Source organism: Phacochoerus africanus, chromosome 3, assembly GCF_016906955.1.
Source record: "Phacochoerus africanus isolate WHEZ1 chromosome 3, ROS_Pafr_v1, whole genome shotgun sequence".
Taxonomy (NCBI): domain Eukaryota; kingdom Metazoa; phylum Chordata; class Mammalia; order Artiodactyla; family Suidae; genus Phacochoerus; species Phacochoerus africanus.
In genome coordinates, this window is record NC_062546.1 from 131036949 (window position 1) to 131058024 (window position 21076).

Below are 21076 nucleotides of genomic sequence, written 5' to 3' on the forward strand. Positions count from 1 at the left end.
CGTGAGCTGTGGTGTAGGTCGAAGACACTGCTCGGATCCTGCGTTGCTGTGGCTGTAGCGTAGGCTGGCGGCTACATCTTCGATTGGACCCCTAGCCTGGGAAACCTCCCTATGCCACAAGTGCGGCCCTAAAAAGCAAAAAAAAAAAAAAAAGAATACAGATCTTTAATATTATGACAAGTATTTAGGAGAAACAACCCTTTTTCTATATGCAGTATATAATAATGGATCCCAAATTCTCCAAATCTGCCCAAATAGATGATACAACTAGCCCTTTCTCTTTCTACTACATTTCCTTTATTGATCCTGCATTTATTTTCTTCTGCAAAAGTTTATGATGTCTTCTCTAAATTGACTCGGTAACTAGTTATGCCTTTCCTTTACTGCAGAGATACAAAGATGCAAAAGCATGGAATTTCCAGCCCAAGAGGGAGGCCCAATGTGTGAAATTAGCCCTATGACAAAGCACCTTAGTAGCAGCATATATATGTTTACATTTTTATTATTTTTTTAATTTTTGAAGACTACAGTGTTGATAACACTGCTTGTCCTGGCTGTATTCAGGGAGGCCTTACGTTGATGTCTGATTCTCATATCCTTACACGCAAAAACTGCTTTGTAATTATATTAGAAGGAAGAGAACAATAGCCGTTGAGCATCTATTGTGTAATAAGCACTTGTGCAAGTCGATGCTTTGTACGCATTATCTGCTTACTGTTCGATAGAATTTCCTTTTTGATTTACTTTTTGCATTTTAGTTTGCTTTGATTTGTATTATTATTGTACACTTGAACATTCAGGTATTTCCCCAAAAGATAGTATTAGTCTATTGGTTTTCCACTGGGGTGTCAACAATTAGTTTGGGAAGACTTAAGCACACCACTTAGCTCCATTCCATCTCAAATAGACATCTTCATATAAAACTGCTTGCTACCCAAGACAGGTACAAAATCCCTAGCCCCCAGTCCCATCTCCACTACCGTTGCTTTTTATCTCCTTCATGGAAACTTTGGAGTAGCTGCTGTTTTTGTTCTTGGTTGATGACAGACATGTTACTAGAAGTCAAGTAGATATCAATTAAAAGATTCTAGAAATCAATCTTGAAAAGCATTGCCACCAGTGTGCTTCCTGCAATCCATTAATTGGGCAGGGGGGCAGTTTATCATTCCTTCATCTAATCACTTCAATCTCCATGATAAAATAAAGGCTAGTTGGTGTTAAGTTCACATTCTCATTACCCTTAGGCAGGTTAAGGTCAAAGGGGGGAATGACTGATGCGTGTGGTAAGATTTTAAGGGCTGTGTTTCCTCAGCCCTTCAGAGACCTAGTGCTGTATATAGCTCTAAGCCAATGATGTATAGAAAAGGAAATTGGAAATGTGATTATCCACCTAAAAGAAAGAGTCATCTATTAGTGCATTTTCAGCAGTTTATCACCTTGCCATAAAAATGAACATGGCATGTCTGCCAAGGCGGCGGGGGGCGGGGGGTGCGACAGCTGACAAGTTTGCCAGACTTTGTAGTGACTAAATTGTTATTATAGCTGTCCTCCCTGAGGCTTCACAATCTATTTAATAACAAATCAATCTAATCTGTTTTTTACATAGATTTTTCTGCTCTGCCATTGTGTTACTCCCCAATTAAATAGGGGGAAAAAACACTTTAAAGCTGAGGAGCAAAAAAGCCTGTAGGGCAGATTTTCACAGCTTAAAAAATAAAAAATATAAAAAAAAAACTCATATTAAACAATTATTTATTTTAATCACTATCTAATAGTTTAGATACAGTGTTTGGTTTGCACTTTTGGATAGCTTATAAGCCAAGGAGGAATGTGTACATCTGTGTGTTTATTTCTTCTAGCCTTTTTTAAAACTTCCAATTTAAAACAAATAACAGCCAGTTATTCTAGGATCCCATGATGTGTTGTTTCTGCTTCAGAGCAGGTCAATTAAAGGGGCACAGTGGTTAACGAATCCAACTAGGAACCATGAGGTTGCGGGTTTGATCCCTGGCCTTGCTCAGTGGGTTAAGGATCTGGTGTTGCCGTGAGCTGTGGTGTAGGTTGCAGACACGGCTCGGATCCCAAGTTGCTGTGGCTCTGGCATAGCCTGGTGGCTGCAGCTCCGATTGGACCCCTAACCAGGGAACGTCCATATGCCACGAGAGCGGCCCTAGAAAAGGCAAAAAGACAAAAAAAAAAAGAAAGAATAAGTCTAGGAGTTCCTGATGTAGCATAGTGGGATCGGTAGGTGCTGTCTCTGGAGTGCTGGGACAGAGGTTTGATCCCTGGCCGGGCACAGTGGGTTAAAGATCTGGCCTTGCCACAGCTACAGGTTAGGTTACAACTGCGGCTCAGATCTGATCTCTGGCCCTGAAACTCCACAGGGGGTGGGGCAGCCAAAAAATAAAATTAAAAAATCTGGAAGTTAAAATCTTGGGTAAGCTTTTTTGTTTTGTTTGGAGAAGTGTTTGTTTTTGTTTTGGGGTATTTTTTGTGTGTGTGACTACTAGCAAAGTAATGTATCTAGATCAATGATCATCAATGGCTACTAAAATCATTAGTAGAAAAAATGATGGGAAACTTTACAGTGAATGGATCAAGCTGACAGCATCTGGACTCGCTTATCCATCTTATGTTAAATAAAGTAGAATATAGTACAAAATTATGGCCTCTGAGGTGATGCAATGGAAGGTGCATAACATCACCTATGACATATTCTTGCCCCAAAATTGTTCAGCCATCTAGATATAAGTACCAATTCATAAGAAATGGGAGACAAGGATACGTTAAATGACACTGTGTTGAGGCTTTAGTTAGACCAATCTATCATGAATTCTGCAAACCAAACTAAATACTTTCAAACAGGAGAAAACAAGTGAGGTGGAGGGCAAAACTTTGCATGAAAAGAAATTTTTAGAGATATAGCAACCTAATAATACAATGTGCAGACCTTGCTATGGTCTTGATTCAAACAACTGTATTTAAATATTCAAACAGGGACTTTGAATATTGACTACATATTTGTTGCTATGAAGAAGTTCCCTGGTAATTTGTTTAGATTTGATAATGTTATTGTGGTTATGTTCTTTTTAAAGTATTTTTAAATAAGATGTCTGAGACTTGCTTCAAAGTAATCTAGTACTGCAGAGAAAATAGTGGGTAAAGGTATAGATGAAGTAAGTATTGACTACATGTTCCCTTTTATTTGTTGAAACTGGGTGATGAATATATTGTGGGTTCATTATACTATTTCTTTTATATACACGTGCCTATGTTCTGTGTAACAAAAAGTGTAAATGTTAAATGAGCTGGCTCTTAATTTTCTGACTGAAATTTTGGATAAAACTTATTTGTTTCATTTTAAGATTAGGAAGGTCATATTTCTTAAATTCTGAGTGATGAGTGTTTCCTTCAGTAGTTTAAATGGGAGTTCCCCAGTGGCCTAGCAGTTAAGGATCCATTGTTGTTACTACTATGACACAGGTTCACTTCCCCCACCTGGGAATTTACATATGTGTGGGCACAGCCAAAAAAAGTAGTTTAATGAGGAGTATTTATTTAAGTTAAATTAGACTATGAATCTACACAGTATGCTCCATATACTTCATAATGCCTTTTCCATCAATAATATTGGCTCATTGTGGCGATGAACGTGAGAGGGAGCAAAGAGGGGAAAGAAAGATAAAAATAAAGCAGATCTACCACTCTTCTGTCATTTTGCAAACCCTTTTCATTCATATTTCTTAAAAAGAACAATGCTAGATATTAAAGCTAGGAATTTAACAGTCTTATCCAGCCATTTGCTGTGGAGACTGCCTGTTCAACAACTGTGCATTGTTCATGGCTCACCCATTATAGATCAAGAATTCTGTTTGAGGAGACTTGACCTTTCTTTCTTTCTTCTTCTTCTTTTTTTTTTTAGGGCCAAACCCATGGCATATGGAGTTTCTCAGGCAAGGGGTTGAATCAGAGCTGCAGCTGCCAGCCACAGCCACAGCAACTCAGTATCTGAGCCATGTCTGCGACCCATAGCACAGCTTACAGCAACGATGGATCGATCCTTAACCCACTGAGCAAGGCCAGGCATCAAACCTGCATCCTTATGGATGCTAGTCAGGTTCATTACCACTGAGCCATGATGGGAACTCCCAAAGACATTTAACTTTACATTGGCTTTTTTTTTTCCCTCATGGCCACACCTGTGGTATATGGAAGTTCCCAGGCCAGGGGGTCGAATAGGAGCTGCAGCTGGGGCCTACACCACAGCCACAGCAACACCACCCTTAACCCACGCGGGGCCAGGCGTCAAACTTGTATCTTCACAGAGACAACATTGAGTTTTTAACCCACTGAGCCACATTGCAAACTCCAGCCGTTGTCATTATTGTCATTCCTTCTCATTGGTTCTTACCAGCTTTTTCTCTTTCATTCCCCTGTTCAGTAGTTTGGAAACTCTGTACATAAATGTGTGGAGGGTAATAGAGAAGAGAAGGAAACAGGGTAGGTAAGAGGATGTAGGACAAATTAGGGATCTATGAGAGCTTTCAGGGGAGATTTAAAGCATTCTAGAACCACTTTGCTAGATTCCACAAGTCTTACTACCTAGAAGCCTAGCATATGCTCTGCCAAATGTTGATTGTATCCTTGTGTGTCCATTCTTCTTCCCAGACAGTTATTGATGATGCTGTGTCTGTACTCTACCCCACATGTGAATTCATTCCTCCTTTAGCACGAAAACGGCTATTTATGGTGCATGTCCATGAATCAAGAGCTGAAAATGCTGTTTCAGTAAGAGGCATAATTTTTTAAAAAAGCAAAGCAGAAATTTAAGAAATATATCATCTTCTTTCTTTTTTTACATTTTGTAATGAAAATAAAGGTTTCCTCAGAAATTAAAGAAACTTACAATGTTAATAAAAATTTAAAAATAAAATCTGGGTAATCACTGGATAGAAAGTAAATATCACTCTTTAGACACACACCTAATTTGATGTCTGTACATGAGTAACAAAGAATTGTATGTGAATAAATTGTTTGCTTTTGAATACCTAAATCGAATAAATAAGGACATGTTTAATAAAACAGGGCAGGACATGTTTAATAAAACATTATGATATCTCAAAGTTCTTAAGTAAATTTATATATAGGCTATTTAAAGCATTTTTTTTTTTTTTTTAGAGCCACATATGCAGCATATGGAAGTTCCCAGGCCAGGGGTTGAATTGGAGCTATAGCCACCGCCAGTCTACGCCACAGTCACAGCAACCCCAGATCTGAGCCACATCTGCGACCTACACCATAGCTCGCTGCAACACCAGATCCCTAACCCACTGAGCAAGGCCAAGGATTGAACCCTCATCCTCATGATACTAGTCAGGTTCATTTCCACTGATCCACAGTGAGAACTCCTAAAGCATTTTCTTTCTTTCTTTCTTTTTCTTTCTTTCTTTCCCTTTCTTTCTTTCTTTCTTTCTTTCTTTCTTTCTTTCTTTCTTTCTTTCTTTCTTTCCTTCCTTCCTTCCTTCCTTCCTTCCTTCCTTCCTTCCTTCCTTCTTTCTTTCCTTCTTTCTCTCTCTCTTTTTCTTTCTCTCTTCCCTTCCCTTGTCTCTTTTCCCTTTTCCCTTTTCAGCCATCCTGTGGCATATGGAGTTCCAGGGCCAGAGATCAGATCCGAGCCGCATTTGCAACCTCCACTGCAGCAGCACCAGATCCTTAACCCACTCTGCTGGGCTGAGGATCGAACCTGCATCACAGTGCTCCCAAGATGCCACCAATCCCGTTGTGCCACAAGGCGAACTCCTTAAAGCATTTTAAATCCTAAATCATATTCGAAAGGGAATTGTGTGCATCATAAACAGCTATTTATAATGAGGAATTTTAAGGGTTTGGGATACCAGCCAGTATCTCTTACTACAGATCTCTACAGCTTGCTCCTGTATTAACTCTGTGCTTGATCCCGTATGGAGCAAGTAGCAAAATAGGACCCTTGCACTGCTCCTTGCCAGTGCCAACTTTATTTAAAAATGTAAGATTTGAGTTGTATTATGTATTTCTAAAAAGAGTATTTTTGTGGGTGCTCTTTTTTATTTTAAATTTCAAAAACTGTTTTCCTTTTCTGTTTCTTTGACTTTGGAAGAATCTGAAAGAATAGAAATGAGGGAGACAGTAGCATTTTGTAAACCATCAACACAAATAATTCACAGTTTCCCATCTATTCCGAGGCTTGATCCTTTGCCTAAAGGGCATCTAAGTTATTTCAGGATACTTGAAAAAGAGAGTTTGGTATTGTGTTGAAATATTTTACTATTTTCATTTCAGTTGCTTTCACTCTTTCAAATGTCAACTGAACTGAAATGTTAGAAAATCCTTCTATTCTGATTTCTCCTTTACTGGTTGGAACACCTGTTGTGGGATGGGCTTAAACAGAAGTCATGCTTCCTGTTTAATTTATGGAGATGCCAGAGGGAACTGTTTGTCTCATTTTTGTCTAGTACTACATTCTTTTTGATCTTCCCCTTCCCATGTGGCCCTCTGGATCTTTTATTCATAGATTCAAAGCAGTAACACAAAATGCTTTTGTCAAAGAATATTTAACATCTTCTAAACTGTATTCACCTCTAGTTCCTATGAAACTTACTTGAATTGTTTAAAGGGGTAATCTAATATTTCCTGGTCCTTTAATGTTTTTTCTGTGCATCAAGTACATAATTTTTTTTGTCGGAGACTGGCTGTGATGTTATTTTTATCTTGCCTTCTCCTGTAATTCATTTTAGACAGATGTTATAAAGGTCCCAAAATATGGTAAAGTAGCACAAGGGAAGAGTGAAATGAAGAACTGAGTAAACAAGGGTGAGAACAAAACAGAGCCAGTAGCGGGACCAAAAATGTACCCCACGGTGTTCGGTTATACATTTCACTCTACACTTGCTAGCAGCCAGTGGAAACCAAGACTACATTTCTGTGCCACACTTTGCTGTTCCAGTTGCTTATGATTTTTTTAAAGACCGAAATTGTAAAAGTACATTCTGAAAGCATGGCCAGGTTTTTCAGTTAAAGTGTCACCAAGAGGAATGTGTGGGTTAGACTGTAAGCCTTTGGCTTTTCCCACATTGCATGAAGTATAAGTTCTGCATTCCGGTAGCTGTCTTGCTTGCTCCTTCTGTTGGCCATCCCAGTGATTGTGACCTGTGAGAGCAGGTGGGCACAAATCCATCACCACGAGTGGCTGGGAACTCAGGGCTCATGCCCTGTTGCTGATGGGTCAGGAGCAGCTACATCATGTGAAGGACATCATTTTTAATTCAAGTGCCCTTTATTTTCTTTAACCTCAGCATCACCCTCAGAGCATATAAATAATTATGAAAAGAGATCCTTGTCCCATCTCAGTTGTTATGCTTTGCTTAGTTCAAGTTATAGATATATATCATTTTCAAGGGCAATTTAAAACCATAACACACAGAAATAATAATAAACTACAGTTATGAACATGTTATCATGTTTCACTTTTCTGACTACTGATATTAAGTGGTCCTTTGGTAGGAAGAAGGAAGTCAGTCTCTATCCAACAGAAAGTGTCTAAGGTCTGATAGCATAATAAAAAGTACACAGAAAGGAGCCTTAGTCCTGAAAAATCATGAATTTGGATGAAGAGCTTTTGATTTTGTTTCTGTCAAGATTGATTGTGATAGATAATAAAGTAAATTTTGAATAGGCTGCCCAAGATGTGGTTAAATACAATCAAAGATTGCCAAATGTTACTGCTAAGATATCGTTATAATCTGTAGGCTAGCGATTTGTCAAACATGTGTCCCCAGCATCTCTTAGGGATGATGATGTGGTACACAGAGAAAACTGTTTACCTCTCAGTGCCCCTCCTCTGCTTCAGCCAGCAAAGCAGTTCACCTTCATTGTCTCTTCATCACATTGGCCTTCCAGTCCAACTTACTGAAATAGCCTAGTGGAAGAATAGCTATCCACATCTGTCTTCAGAAGAATAATCCTGATGTATTGTTTGATTTTGTCTAATTGCTCTAGTTCTGGTAGCAAGTGAGAGAGTAGGTCTCCTTTAATGGGAAGGATTTATTTCCTAGTTAATTTTTATCTAACTAAAAGCAAGAGATGAGATCCTTGTTTCCCAAACGTAGGAAAAACAAAACTAGTTATAACCTATCAGTTAACTGTTGGTGGGTTATATGAGTTTTTGGAACATCAGGAGGTAGCATAGGACATTAGAGAGCCCTTGACTCCATCTTAGGCTTCTGGACTCCACCTCTCACCATGCTAATTATGAGTATCAAATGAGCTCAAGGACATTCTTGTTGAGGTCAAGGTGAGGAGAAATGTGACCTGCTTACCTAGAGAATGCTTTAAAACCTGGGACTTCCACAGGCATTATCTTCGAAAAGTGGCATTCTCAAGCATAAATTCAAGAGCACTCAAGAAAGCTAAAATGCTGAATGAGCTTTACCTAGCTAAGAACTCACAAAAAACTAATGGAATATTTTACAAATGCATTAAGAGAAACTGAACAAAATTTTAAGTAGACTAATTAGAAGGGAAGTCAAAACAATAGTGATTGAAATTTTGAAGACTTAAGTGTTGGGTAGAATGGATTACTCAGTTAAGGGAAATTGTTTTAAATTTATCTAGTAACACTCCAAGTAGAGACCAAAAGTTCAGAATCATAAGTAGTTACTTTGCCAGAATCTTGGCAGAGGAAATCATAGGTGCGTAGTAGGAAATCTGAAGAGACCTGGAGCTATGGAACCCAGCTTTCATATCTAAGAAAATTCTGAATCAACTCATTAAAAAGCAATTTGTAATGCCTAAAGGATAGCAAGGTATTAAGTAATTTTAATATGTATTAATTACCTAAAATAGAAACCCAAACAAACCAACTTTTTCTTTTTTAACTGAAAAATCGACCTTAGAATCAAGTAAAAAGTAGATATAATTATTAGAGCAATGTATTATAAAGGAAATTATAAAAACCAATAATGAGTCACCAGAATTTTTCTCATAATGGATTTAGAATCCAGAACAGTTACGTATTTGCTAATAGACTAGCTTCAGGTAGTAATGAATTTGTAGAAAAGGAGAAAAATACATTTGGAATTTATTCCAGCTACTGAAATTTCATTTGTAAACACATGGTAGTTCTTGAATTCAAGAGTTAACATGTACAAAAGAAAAACAGAACTTTTTTCTTGGAGTATAGTTGATGTACAATATTATATAAGTTCAGGTAGACAACATGGTGATTCACAGTTTTTAAAGGTTATATTCTATTTATAGTTACTATAAAATGTTGGCTATATTCCCTGTTTTATACAATAAATCCTCTTGGCTTATTTATTTTGTACCTCTTTATTTATTTGTTAAATTTATTTACTTAAGGAGTTCCCTTTGTGACTCAGCAGTAATGAACCTGATAGTATCCATGGAGACTCGGGTTCAATCCCTGGACTCGCTCAGTGGGTTAAGGATCTGGCATTGCCATGAGCTATGGTGTAGGTCGCAGATGTGGCCCAGATCCCACATTGCTGTGGCTGTTGTGTAGGCCAGCAGCTGCAGCTCAGATTCAACCTATAGCCTGGGAACTTCCATATGCCACAGGTATGGCACTAAAAAAAGCCCCCCCCCCAAAATTATTTATTTAGTACCTCTTAATCCCCTACCCCATCCTACCTCTCTCCCCACTAGTGGCCACTAGTTTGTTTTCTATATGTGTGAGTCTCTTTTTGTTTTGTTACATTCACTAGTTTTTTGTACTTTTTTAGATTCCACAAATAAGTGATTTCATACAATATTTGTCTTTCTCTAATTTCACTTAGCGTAATACCCTCCAAGTCCATCCTTATTGCTGCAAATGGCAAGATTTCATTCTTTTATGTGGCTGAATAGTGTGTGTGTGTGTACACGTGTACGCGCATACACATACAACACATCTTTATCCATTCATCTGTTGATGGACACTTAGGTTGCTTCTGTTTTTTGGAAATTGTAAATAATGCTGCTGTGAACATTGGGGTACATGTGTCTTTTCAAATTAATGTTGTCTTTTTTCACACACATGCATACACACACATGTACCCGGGAGTAAACTGCTGAGTCATAGGGTAGTTCTATTTTTAGTTTTTTGAGAAAACTCCATACTCTTTCCCACAGTTGCTGCACCAATTTACATTCCCACCAGCAGTGTACAAAGGTTTCTTTTTCTCCACATCCTTACCAGCATTTGTTATTTGATGATAGCCATTCTGACTATGGTAGGAGGTGATATCTCTTTGTGGTTTTAATTTGCATTTCTCTGATGATTAATGATGTTGAGCATCCTTTAATATGCTCCTTGGCCATCTGAATGTCCATAAATAGTAAAAGTAGTAAGAAAGTCAAGAGTAAAAAGTCAGGCTAGCAATGTACAGAGGCGTTTTTGAAAATATTTATAGTAAGATTAATGAACATGTCATCAATGAGAATTCATCTATTAATTACCTCTGTTCAGTAAAGGAAGATCATCTAAGGATCATTTTTAAAGTATTGTAAATGAAAATGTTGTAATAGTGAAATATGTAGTTTATGTAATGCTACTAAAGTGGGGTGGTTTTAATAGCTATTTGAAGAGATTGTTGTAATACAGAGGGGAAACTTGATATGTCAGGTTTATTTGCACATGTAGACTATCATATTGATGGTCTCACAAACCAGCTGATTCCTAACACTTTATAATCTTTGAGCTGCAGGAACTGAAGCAAATTCTCAAATATAACAGTATGTTTCACACTGCTACATACCTTTTCCCTCTGCAGCTTCATGTTCAAATTCCTAGATGGGTAGTCCCAATACCAATTTACCTATTGTCATAGGTAATTAAAAGGATAGCCAGGTCTTTTTTGTTGGTGTTTTAAAAGACATATGTTTCATACTTTGAATTATAGATATGTGGATGCTCCTTTAGTCACGACGCTGCTGGACTCATCAGAGTACTCTCTTACAAGTTCCTGGCTGTAAGATCAGCCTACTCTGTTTGAGGCATGTGATCCCGTGGGAGAGTCACCCAAGTACTTGTAATGAGTAATGAGATAGTTGTGAGTACCCAGAAGGCAAAGACTTTGCCTCTTTTCACTGTTATATCCCAGCTTCTAACAATGTCTGGCACTCAGTAGATGATCAACAAATATTTGTTGAATGGATTCATGTAATAGTTACAGTAGACATCTTTTCTATAAGGTGTAGAGAGAACCAAAAACTCCTTTTTAGAATGATTGGAACAATATCTAAAATAACATAGGATTAGGCTTAAAAAAGAACAACCCCAAAAGTTAAGGTCAGCTGTCGTTTATTTAACATTTTTCTCAGTACTGGTTGGATGAAAATAGAATTAAGAGAGTCTTTACTCCCAAGAGAACCCTAGTCTGGTAGTGGAAACAGGTAAGCAAATATTGCAATTACAATCATATGAAAAACAAAAATCGAGAAAGATTATCGGATATATTCTTGACATAAAGGAAGAAATGATCAACTTTCATCAAGCTATTTCTTGAAGGATGATTGGTGTTCACCAGAGAAAATGCTCTAGAGATTATGTAGCCTAGACAGTGGTATAAGCTCATGCTCTATTCATTAATAAAATTGTTTCCAGAATAAGTCATTCCAGCAAATCCTGTAAATTAATACCAAGTGCAATTTAGTTTGTTTTTGGCTGTGCTTAATTTTTTGAACATTAATAGAGGTTCTACACACACACACACACACACACACACGTATAAGTCTGTGTATATATAAAATTTCTTAACACAGTGATTTTTTTAACAAAGTGGAATAACTCAGATTCTATCCCAATTCAGTGTGTCTTATAGGAGAGTAGTGACAGTAGCCCACACTTCACTAGTGATGAAAAAGCCCCATCTAGGCTAGGGAGTGGGGGAGGGGAATGACGTGGTAAAGTTACTGTGTAGCTCCATCAAATTCTCCACTCCTCCCTCCCCTACTCTTTACCTACTGCTGTCCACTTAAGCTCACATCAGACACAGTAAAATCAGGAGGAAATTGGGTACTGACTTAAGTAGATCATTTTTCAAAGATATTCCTGTTATTAAGGGGTACATATTCAAGGTAAACTTTACCGGAGTGGTCCCTTGAATGGGTATATAACATAAGTATTGTTACACAGTACCACATATACCATTCTGGAATTTGTGTAATTCTGAGTTTCCAGATTGTTTTCCTACACATCCTATCCCCAAAATAGCATTGGAAGCGTGAAGCAGCATGGTTTGTGAGGAAACTGCAAGTAATTAGAAGTGCCTGGAATGTAGGTTTGTGTGGGAAAGGGCAAGCTAGAAGGAACCAGGTGGTGGAGGCCCTTCTACGCCATACGAAGATATTTGAATCTCTGCCATACTAACTGAGATGTTTAAAATTTATCCTGTGTGGATCTGTTGTGCATTAGCATCAGGAGAATTATTTCAGATTTGAGTGTTCAAAAAAATCACTGTAGCGGCAGCCTGGAAGAGAACCTGAAAGGCTGAGAAATCAAAGCCAGGCAAAAAAGTTAGGAGGGAGACTGAAAGAATGATCCAACCAAAGGCCTTCAAGAGGGTGAAGTCCTGAACCGTATCCTTGGTAGTAAGAAGGCGTATGTTTAGGGTGACTGCCATATGCCAGGTTGGAGGTATCTGTGAACAAGGCAGACTTACTTCCCTGCCCTCATGGAGTTTACACACTAGTGTGGTATGGAAGGGACAATAAAATGACTCCTTGTTCTTCACTTTGAGTGACTAGGTAATGATTAAACAGCAGGTCCTTTGGGGAAAAGGGTTTCGGTGGGTAGAGTACAAAACATGTAATAAAATATGCTTTTAGAAATACAGGTCAGGGAGTTCCGGTCGTGGCGCAGTGGTTAACGAATCCGACTAGGAACCATGAGGTTGCGGGTTCGGTCCCTGCCCTTGCTCAGTGGGTTAACAATCCGGCGTTGCCGTGAGCTGTGGTGTAGGTTGCAGACGCGGCTCGGATCCCGCGTTGCTGTGGCTCTGGCGTAGGCCGGTGGCTACAGCTCTGATTCAACCCCTAGCCTGGGAACCTCCATATGCCGCGGGAGCGGCCCAAGAAATAGCAACAACAACAAAAAGACAAAAAGACAAAAAAAAAGAAAAAAGAAAAAGAAATACAGGTCAGGAGTTAAGGAGTTAGGTTTTAGCTCCTTCCAGAAGGCCAGTTTATATTTGTTTTCAATCAGAACGTCAGTCAGAATGCTCTCTGGCTTGTTTAAGCAGAAAAGGGACTTATCAGAAGCTATTAGGTGTCAACTCTCAGAATCCCTAGGAAAGCCAGAGAACCAGATTTGGAGTCGGGGTTTCCAAGAACAGTGCCCACTGCCATTACTGGGTGCCCCACAAACTCCCCATGGTGCCACTGCCACCCTCACACACCTTCTTTTAGGCCCTAGGTCACTGGCCAGCTGGCCAGTTCTGTTGGCTACAGAGGAGTGTGAGCAGGCTAGTTTTCTCACTCATAATATGGGAAAATACCAAAATAAGGGGGGTTTCAAAGACAGCCGTAAGTATTCATAAATCCATTTGTGTCTATAACTGAAAAAAAATATAATTTCTTAGGTATATAGAATTGTTCAGTGATTTACTGCATTTTTTTTTTTCATGTAGTACTGTGATGGAAGGCATGGTGTCTTCCTTAAAGCAAAACTTATGTTTTTCACATTAAAATGATTTGCATTGATTGATTAATTTCCTAGTGAACTTGCTTTTAATTGTTGTACACTGGCAGTTGCCATCGTGGCACAGTGGAAATGAATCCAACTAGGAACCATGAGGTTGCAGGTTCAATCCCTGGCCTCACTCAGTAGGCTAAGGAACTGGTGTTGGCTGTGAGCTGTGGTATAGGTCGCAGACGCAGCTCAGATCTGGCATTGCTATGGCTGTGGCATAGGCCAGTAGCCATAGCTCCAATTAGACCCCTAGCCTGGGAACCTCCACATGCCACGAGTGTGGCCCTAAAAGACAAAAAAAAAAGTCATTATACACTGTCTAACCAGACAATCCCAAACTTATGAATGGATTTCATTCTAGAAGGTTGTTGATAATTAAGATATAATTATCAATAGAAATTGTACATGCTTCTTGCTACTGAAACAAAGTTATCATGGATGATCCTGTTGTATTTTTAAATGTTTCACATTCCAGTGGAAGCTCCTAGAACATAAGCTGCTTGGCATCTTCAGATGAGAAGTGAAAGGGAATGAGATGGAGTCATTCGTGGGCACAGTGCTTACAGACACATTGTAGACATTCAGTAAAAGTTCGAGAAATGTTTCTGGGAATAGGTGATTGGAAGGAGAGAGGGAAGAAGGAATGTGCTGTGTCTAACATGGAGCTGCCTCTTGTTCTATTGTTCCAATAAAAGTGACTTAAAACATTCAGTGACTGGAGTTCGTGCTGTGGCACAATGGGTTAAGGATCTGGCCTTGTCTCTGAGGCAGCACATGTTTAATCCCTGGCCCAGCATGGTGGGTTAAGGATCTTGTGTTGCCACAACTGTGGCTTATGCAGCTGCAGCTCGGATTTGATCCCTGGCCAAAGAACTTCCATATGCCACAGGTGTGGCCATTTAAAAAAATAATAATAATTCAGTGACTTAAAATGGTAGTTCACAACCGCACGTATTTACTGTCTCACCCCTGAATCCAAGAATGGTGAAGAGTTTGAGAATTATATAAAATAATTGGTTCAAAAGGAAATAGGTTGTTCTGAATAACATATAATGACCAGTTATTACACAGAATTGTAGAATTAGTGAGAGATAAACTAGGCTGAATATATAATCTTCAAAGTATACCATGCAACTTTTTGCTTGTTTTTAATCCTCAATCTTAATGTATTTTCCTAGCAATTTTTTTTTTTTTTTTTTTTTGCTATTTCTTTGGGCCGCTTCTGCGGCATATGGAGGTTCCCAGGCTAGGGGTTGAATCAGAGTTGTAGCCACCGGCCTACGCCAGAGCCACAGCAACGCGGGATCCGAGCCGCGTCTGCAACCTACACCACAGCTCACGGCAACGCCGGATTGTTAACCCACTGAGCAAGGGCAGGGACCGAACCCGCAACCTCATGGTTCCTAGTCGGATTCATTAACCACTGCGCCACGACGGGAACTCCATATTTTCCTAGCAATTTTTATTGTTTGCCTCAAAGAGTAGGGAAAAAAAAATTTTAACCAAGGATTCCCCTTGCCTTCACCTAGGAATCCCTCATTGTATTTTGATCACCACAGGCCTTTTCAGCAACAAAAAATGCTGTTTGCCTAGTTGTTATACAATGAGGCTACTGAAATTTCCTTCCTGGAGTGTGGAAAATAATTTGATGTTTGTACAAAGCAGTAAATAATAATTTACATATACCTGGTCTTTCAGAACAATAAAGAACCCATTATTACTTTTTCACAGCTTGTGTTAGAACAACAATATATGTCGAGCTTCTTCCCTGTGCCAGGCATTGTGCTGGGAACTTGACCTGAAGAAATGGGCAAGACAGCCACAACCCCTGCTCAGTTTGAGCAATTAACGTAATTATATTCTTTAATTACAAGAATTCAAAAAAAAGCTTGTGAGGGTATTTCATTAAAGTTTATATAAATTTAAAACTCAGAAGATAATAGATTTTAATATTACCTAGAAACCTGAGGCACATTAAACATTTATGGAATGCAGTTTGATTTACCATGTATTTTAATATTAACAAAAAATATGAACATGTTGATAGAAACACAGTTGGGCAGTATCAGCCTTGGTGCTGAGAAAGCTAATTTAGATAAGATAATTAAATAATAAAACATACTCAAGAGTAATTGAGGGATAAATAGCAAGATCCTACTGTATAGCACCAAGAACTATAGTTAGTGTCCTATGATAAGTATGTGTGTGTATGTGTGTATAAACAGTCTCCTGTACAACAGAAACAGACACATTGTAAATCAACTCTAACTCAGTTTTTTTCTTTTCTTTTCTTTTCTTTTTTTTTTTTTTTTTTGTCTTTTTGCCATTTCTTGGGCCGCTCCCTCGGCATATGGAGGTTCCCAGGCTAGGAGTCGAATCAGAATTGTAGCCGCCAGCCTACACCAGAGCCACAGCAACACGGGATCTGAGCCACGTCTGCAATCTACACCACAACTTATGGCAATGCCGGATCCTTAACCCACTGAGCAAGGCTAGGGATCGAACCCGCAACCTCATGGTTCCTAGTCTTATTCGTCAACCATTGAGCCACGACGGAATCTCCAACTCTACTTCAGTTTTTAGCAAAAGAGAGAAATCAAAACTCAGTATAGGGAACCAGTTTTAACATCACAAGAATGTGAGACCATATCTTCAGGAGATAGGCAAATGTGCCCATATGATATTTGACCATGGTTTCATCTTATGTTCTTATTTTTAGTCCCCTTCGAAATCAGGAGAACACAGGTACAGGAGGAACCCACCTGAGTGCTAAAGATTAGCATTACCTGATTGACTCCATTGCCTGGGAACCCCCACCCCCATCCCTGCCCACAGGTAGTTCAGGGTCCTAGAACTGGAGCTGGTGACAAAAAGGCAAATCACAGACACAGTTGAAAACTTCAGTTCAGGGAGTTCTTACTGAATCTATAATTTTTAACCAGCAAGAATTTCACTAACCACTTAATGACTTTATTAAAATATCAAGGGATTAACAAGGACTTAAAATCTTTCAACTACAGTGCTGAGAGGATTATTCCTTTCTGTATTTTACAGTGTTTCCTTAAGCCCAAAGTCACATAACTTTTCCTTAAACTTTTAACACTCAAAAAAAATTTGGTATGTGTTTGTTTCTGATTTTTTTAAAAAATTGTTGAAAAGAAAAAAAAATCCTTTTAGGTGTACCCCACAGAAATAACTGCTAGCACTTTGGTTTTTATTTTTCTAGACTTCTTAGGCTTGTTGTATGTGTTTATGTATATCGGTGTGTGTGTTTAATGCAAAAAATGGAGTCAGTAGCTATTCCACTGTATAGCACAGTGGTGAGAAACCCTGACTTTGAAATCAAACCATCCTGGGTTTGAATCCTAGCTCTTCAGGTTACTAGGTTAAGATTTTGGCCAGTTTAATCTGTAAAGTAAAGATAATTACCTGTTTTTAGGTTGTCATGAATAATATAAAGGATATAATATATGTGAGATACTTACTCTAGCATTTAATAAATGCTTAATCATCCAGCCTCTTGTTCCCTTTGTTCTACCACACTGTCCCCTTAGCACTATACTTTACTACATTGATAATTTAGCGGGTGCAGAGCAGGAAGGCACAGATATGTTTTTATGAACACATTTTTAAATTGGTATTCTGTATATCAAGAAAAATAGTAGTTAAAATTTTCTCTTAGCTCGTAAAACCTTATATTTTGATATAAAGGTTTATTATATTTATATTTTATATGGTAACATTCAGTTCAAACTGACTTCATTAACATAAGTTTATAGCATCTAGCGCTTCTTTTGAAAATAAGTAAAATGAATGAACTTCCTAACACCCCTTTGGTCTTTTTAATGTGTGTGTTATACAATGTATAATATATTTGTTTTAATTTATATGTAGCTTTCATATTAATTATCCCACGTAAAACAGCATAGTTCTTCACATAAGTATGTAAAGGATGTGGGGTGTGTTTTATCCAAAGAGAATCGTGCATCACTTTATAACTTGCCTTAACGTCCAAGCAGAAATATGATTTTGTTCCAAACTGATGTGGAGGGTTAAATACTGTCCAAAAGTTAACTTAGAATCATAATTTTAAATTGTGTTTGAGGTTTTTACACCTTCATATAATTAAATGTGAAAATTAAATGTTTATTTGCAAAACATCCAAAGATCTTTTTTATGACAAAGAAAGTAAATGTTCCGTTTTTTTTCCTTCTTTTTCTCTAGCTCAACTGAGAAGTCATTTCCTTGGAGATCAACAGGTATGAGTTTTTAATCCCAAAAAAATCTTATGTTTTGTGTAGACAGAAGAAGCCTGCTATCTTAATTTATTACCTCTTGGTGAAAACAGCCCAGCAAAGCCTTTAATAGTGACAATATTGAGCTACTTTCTTTTGAAGTACTATTTCATAATATGCTTAGTTTTTAAACATACTTGAGTAGATTCCTATAGATTATGTGTCGAGAAGTTAAAACATTGACATGAGCATTTTTAATATCAACTCAATATCTGCATTTTTTTAATCATCGAGAAACACAGACGTGCCCTCACAAAGGTTACTGTATAATCTAGGAAAGTTGGCTGATTGATCATATAAGTCAAGGGCTTTCCCTTTCACATTGTTTCTCATGCTCAAGAGCAGAGTTGCCTGAAATGTTTTGGGATGTTTGTTTGTTTATGTATCCAGATGTAGCCTGATAGCTTCTGAAATAGTCTGGAAATTTCTAATGTAGTCTCTTTATCTTTTCTTTTTACCCTAAATTTACCTCATGTAAAGTTTGAGTTACATTGAGGAGAGTGTCAGCCACTTTCACAGATATTTGGTATCTTTTTACTCAGTCTTCACTCCTTGAATATTTACTGAGAAGCTGCAACATGGATGTAGAACTATACTCACTACTGGTCAGACAGTGATGGGCTCCAAATACATATAACCCTCATCCCCCATAGCTTATAATGTGAAGGACGGCACCAACAATAGATAAGTGCTAGAAAAGGCCTGGATATCTAAATACCGGGACCATTTTTAAACAAGGCTTGAATTGAGTAAAACTCCTATCACCAAAGGCCAGGTATCTAAGTTTACATGAACCTGCCACCATGATTCTTAGGTTATTTATAGTGCATACAAGGTATTCTCTTTCATAAAGAAGTTGTTCCCAAGAAATGTAGTATTTTATTGAAATAGATTAGGCAGAGACACGTGAAAAGCTACTTAACAATAAGACTTAACAAACAGCAGTATACTACAAGGAAAGACATGCCATGAAATAATATGTGGTTAACTGCCAAATAAGTATTATATGGGAAACATCATATTTGGACAGCCCACCTCTGAGATAGCTTTGCAGAGAAGATGAGCCCGGAGCCTAGGGCTTGTGGAGAAAGTTCTATCATTGGGCAGCAGAAGAGATGACAGAATGTCTCCTGGGAACATTTAAAACTGTCTTGGGGGATGATAAATTGTGCAGAGGCTACACAGCCACACAGGGTCAAATTATAGAGATCTGTAAAACCAGGTACTTTGAACTCCCCTACAGGTCTGGAGGAGCCACTGGAATTCCCTTGAGCAAAACATCACCTAATTTAAATATTCCTCGTGAGAAATAGCAGTACTGTGAACTGTTAAAAACTGATTTGAAAAGTGCAGTTTAAAGAAAAATATACCGTGTCGTGCATTTAGTACATGGCTATGGCAAAAATCTACCTTTTAATGTAAAATTTTCATATAAGCTCATGTTTAATACTGCATCATTAATTTATTCCAAAAATATTTCTTGAGCCTAGTTGGCTAGCACAGTCATCAGTGCTTAAGACAAATGTCCTTGCCCTCTTAAGTGTTTCGTCCAGTGGAAGTGCATAACTCTATACACTTAAAAAGGTAGGGGGATGGTTCTGTAAAGGAAAACTACAAGTATATACCATATTTACCCATATCTCTGTTTTTGGACTTCAGGTTGTTTCTAATTTTTCACCGTTGTAAATAACATTATGGTAACGTACATCTTTTTATATAAAGTTATATCTGCAGCTTTGATTTCCCTTAGGCCAGATTTTTAGGAAGAAAATCATTCAAAGTACATGAATATTTTTAAGGCTCTTCGTATGTATAACCAAGTTGCTTTCATAAAAAGATTGTATTCATTGTTCCTCACTTTAGGTATTTTAGGTTGATCCTCTCATTTTCCCTCATTAGTGTCTTCATTTATATTTCTATCTAAATAGATTGAATATTATATATATTCATTTAATAAATATTACATATTCATGTATTTATATATATTCCAAAGACTTTAGTGTTAGGGAAATACAGCTCCAATAATCCATCTGTCACTACCACAGCTACATTCATAATTCACACCGAATAACTAGACTTTAATCCCTTACTTTGGTCAGAGTACACTCTTGCACAAATTCATATTCCAGCCTGGAAGTTATTATATTTACTTACCCCGTTCCTTTTGCAGAGAGGGAGAAGTATATTAACCTTCTAACACAACAAACACAACTGACATTCACTCCACTTTCTGTTATTGTAACTATATTAATGTTACTCATGTGTTTTCTTAAATTTGCCTACTTTCCAGCTGTACATGAGGCCATTTAGGTTGTAACCATGGCAGTAAGCTATAATGATAAGGGTATAAAACTGAAATTTGATTATATGAATAAAAGAGAAAAATCTGATTTGTTTCATGTCCCTTTCTCTAGGCAGTTATAGATGCCCTTTAGAAGTTTGATTGTAAGTAATAGGATGAAATGACACTTTTGCTGCTACTTTTACTGTAAAGTTTAACTGTTGACTTCTCTTTATCATTTTGCATGCAGAGATATGAATGTAATATGAAAATAATCTTGTTTTTAGAATTTGGCGGTCCTACCCAGAATGAGGTAGGGGTTGCTTAAACACAAAAACTATTTAAAAGGTCTTTGGTCTGTTTTGTCTTTGGCTAGGTCTTGACCAAAGAAACATCTTTGTTCAATTATCTTGGTTTCCTAAATAAGGAAGGATGTAGAATTAAAGGTCTGTTATGTTCTTCATTTTTTTTTTTAATGTTTTGAATGTTTACTTGAAGACAATTTCTCTACCTTTTTTTTTTTTAATTGCTTGAAAACCGTTTCAGCAATAAGGTGAATTGTTAGCAAGGCAATAGTTTGATCACTACCTGGGAAAGATCCCTGCCTACTCAGGTATTTTCGGGATGTTATATTCCGTTGAAATGCCAGAAATTGAAACCAACTGCTGAATTTGTTTTTAAATAGCTGAACTTACTGCAGAGTCATTTTCTAAGGAAGAGCTCAAGATGCCCTAGGCAGAAAAGATTTCCATTTATGATTCAGTTTAGGAGAAT

At 37.7% G+C, this 21076-nt stretch overlaps 1 protein-coding gene across 1 annotated transcript in view; it reads left to right on the forward strand.

The window, feature by feature from the left end:
- The window catches only part of PKP4 (plakophilin 4), a 176314-nt gene that overhangs the window by 75457 nt on the left and 79781 nt on the right, over nt 1–21076 (forward strand). Inside the window, 1 exon segment of the mRNA XM_047772669.1 lies at nt 17951–17985. Within this exon segment, the coding sequence (XP_047628625.1) occupies nt 17951–17985 (35 nt within the window).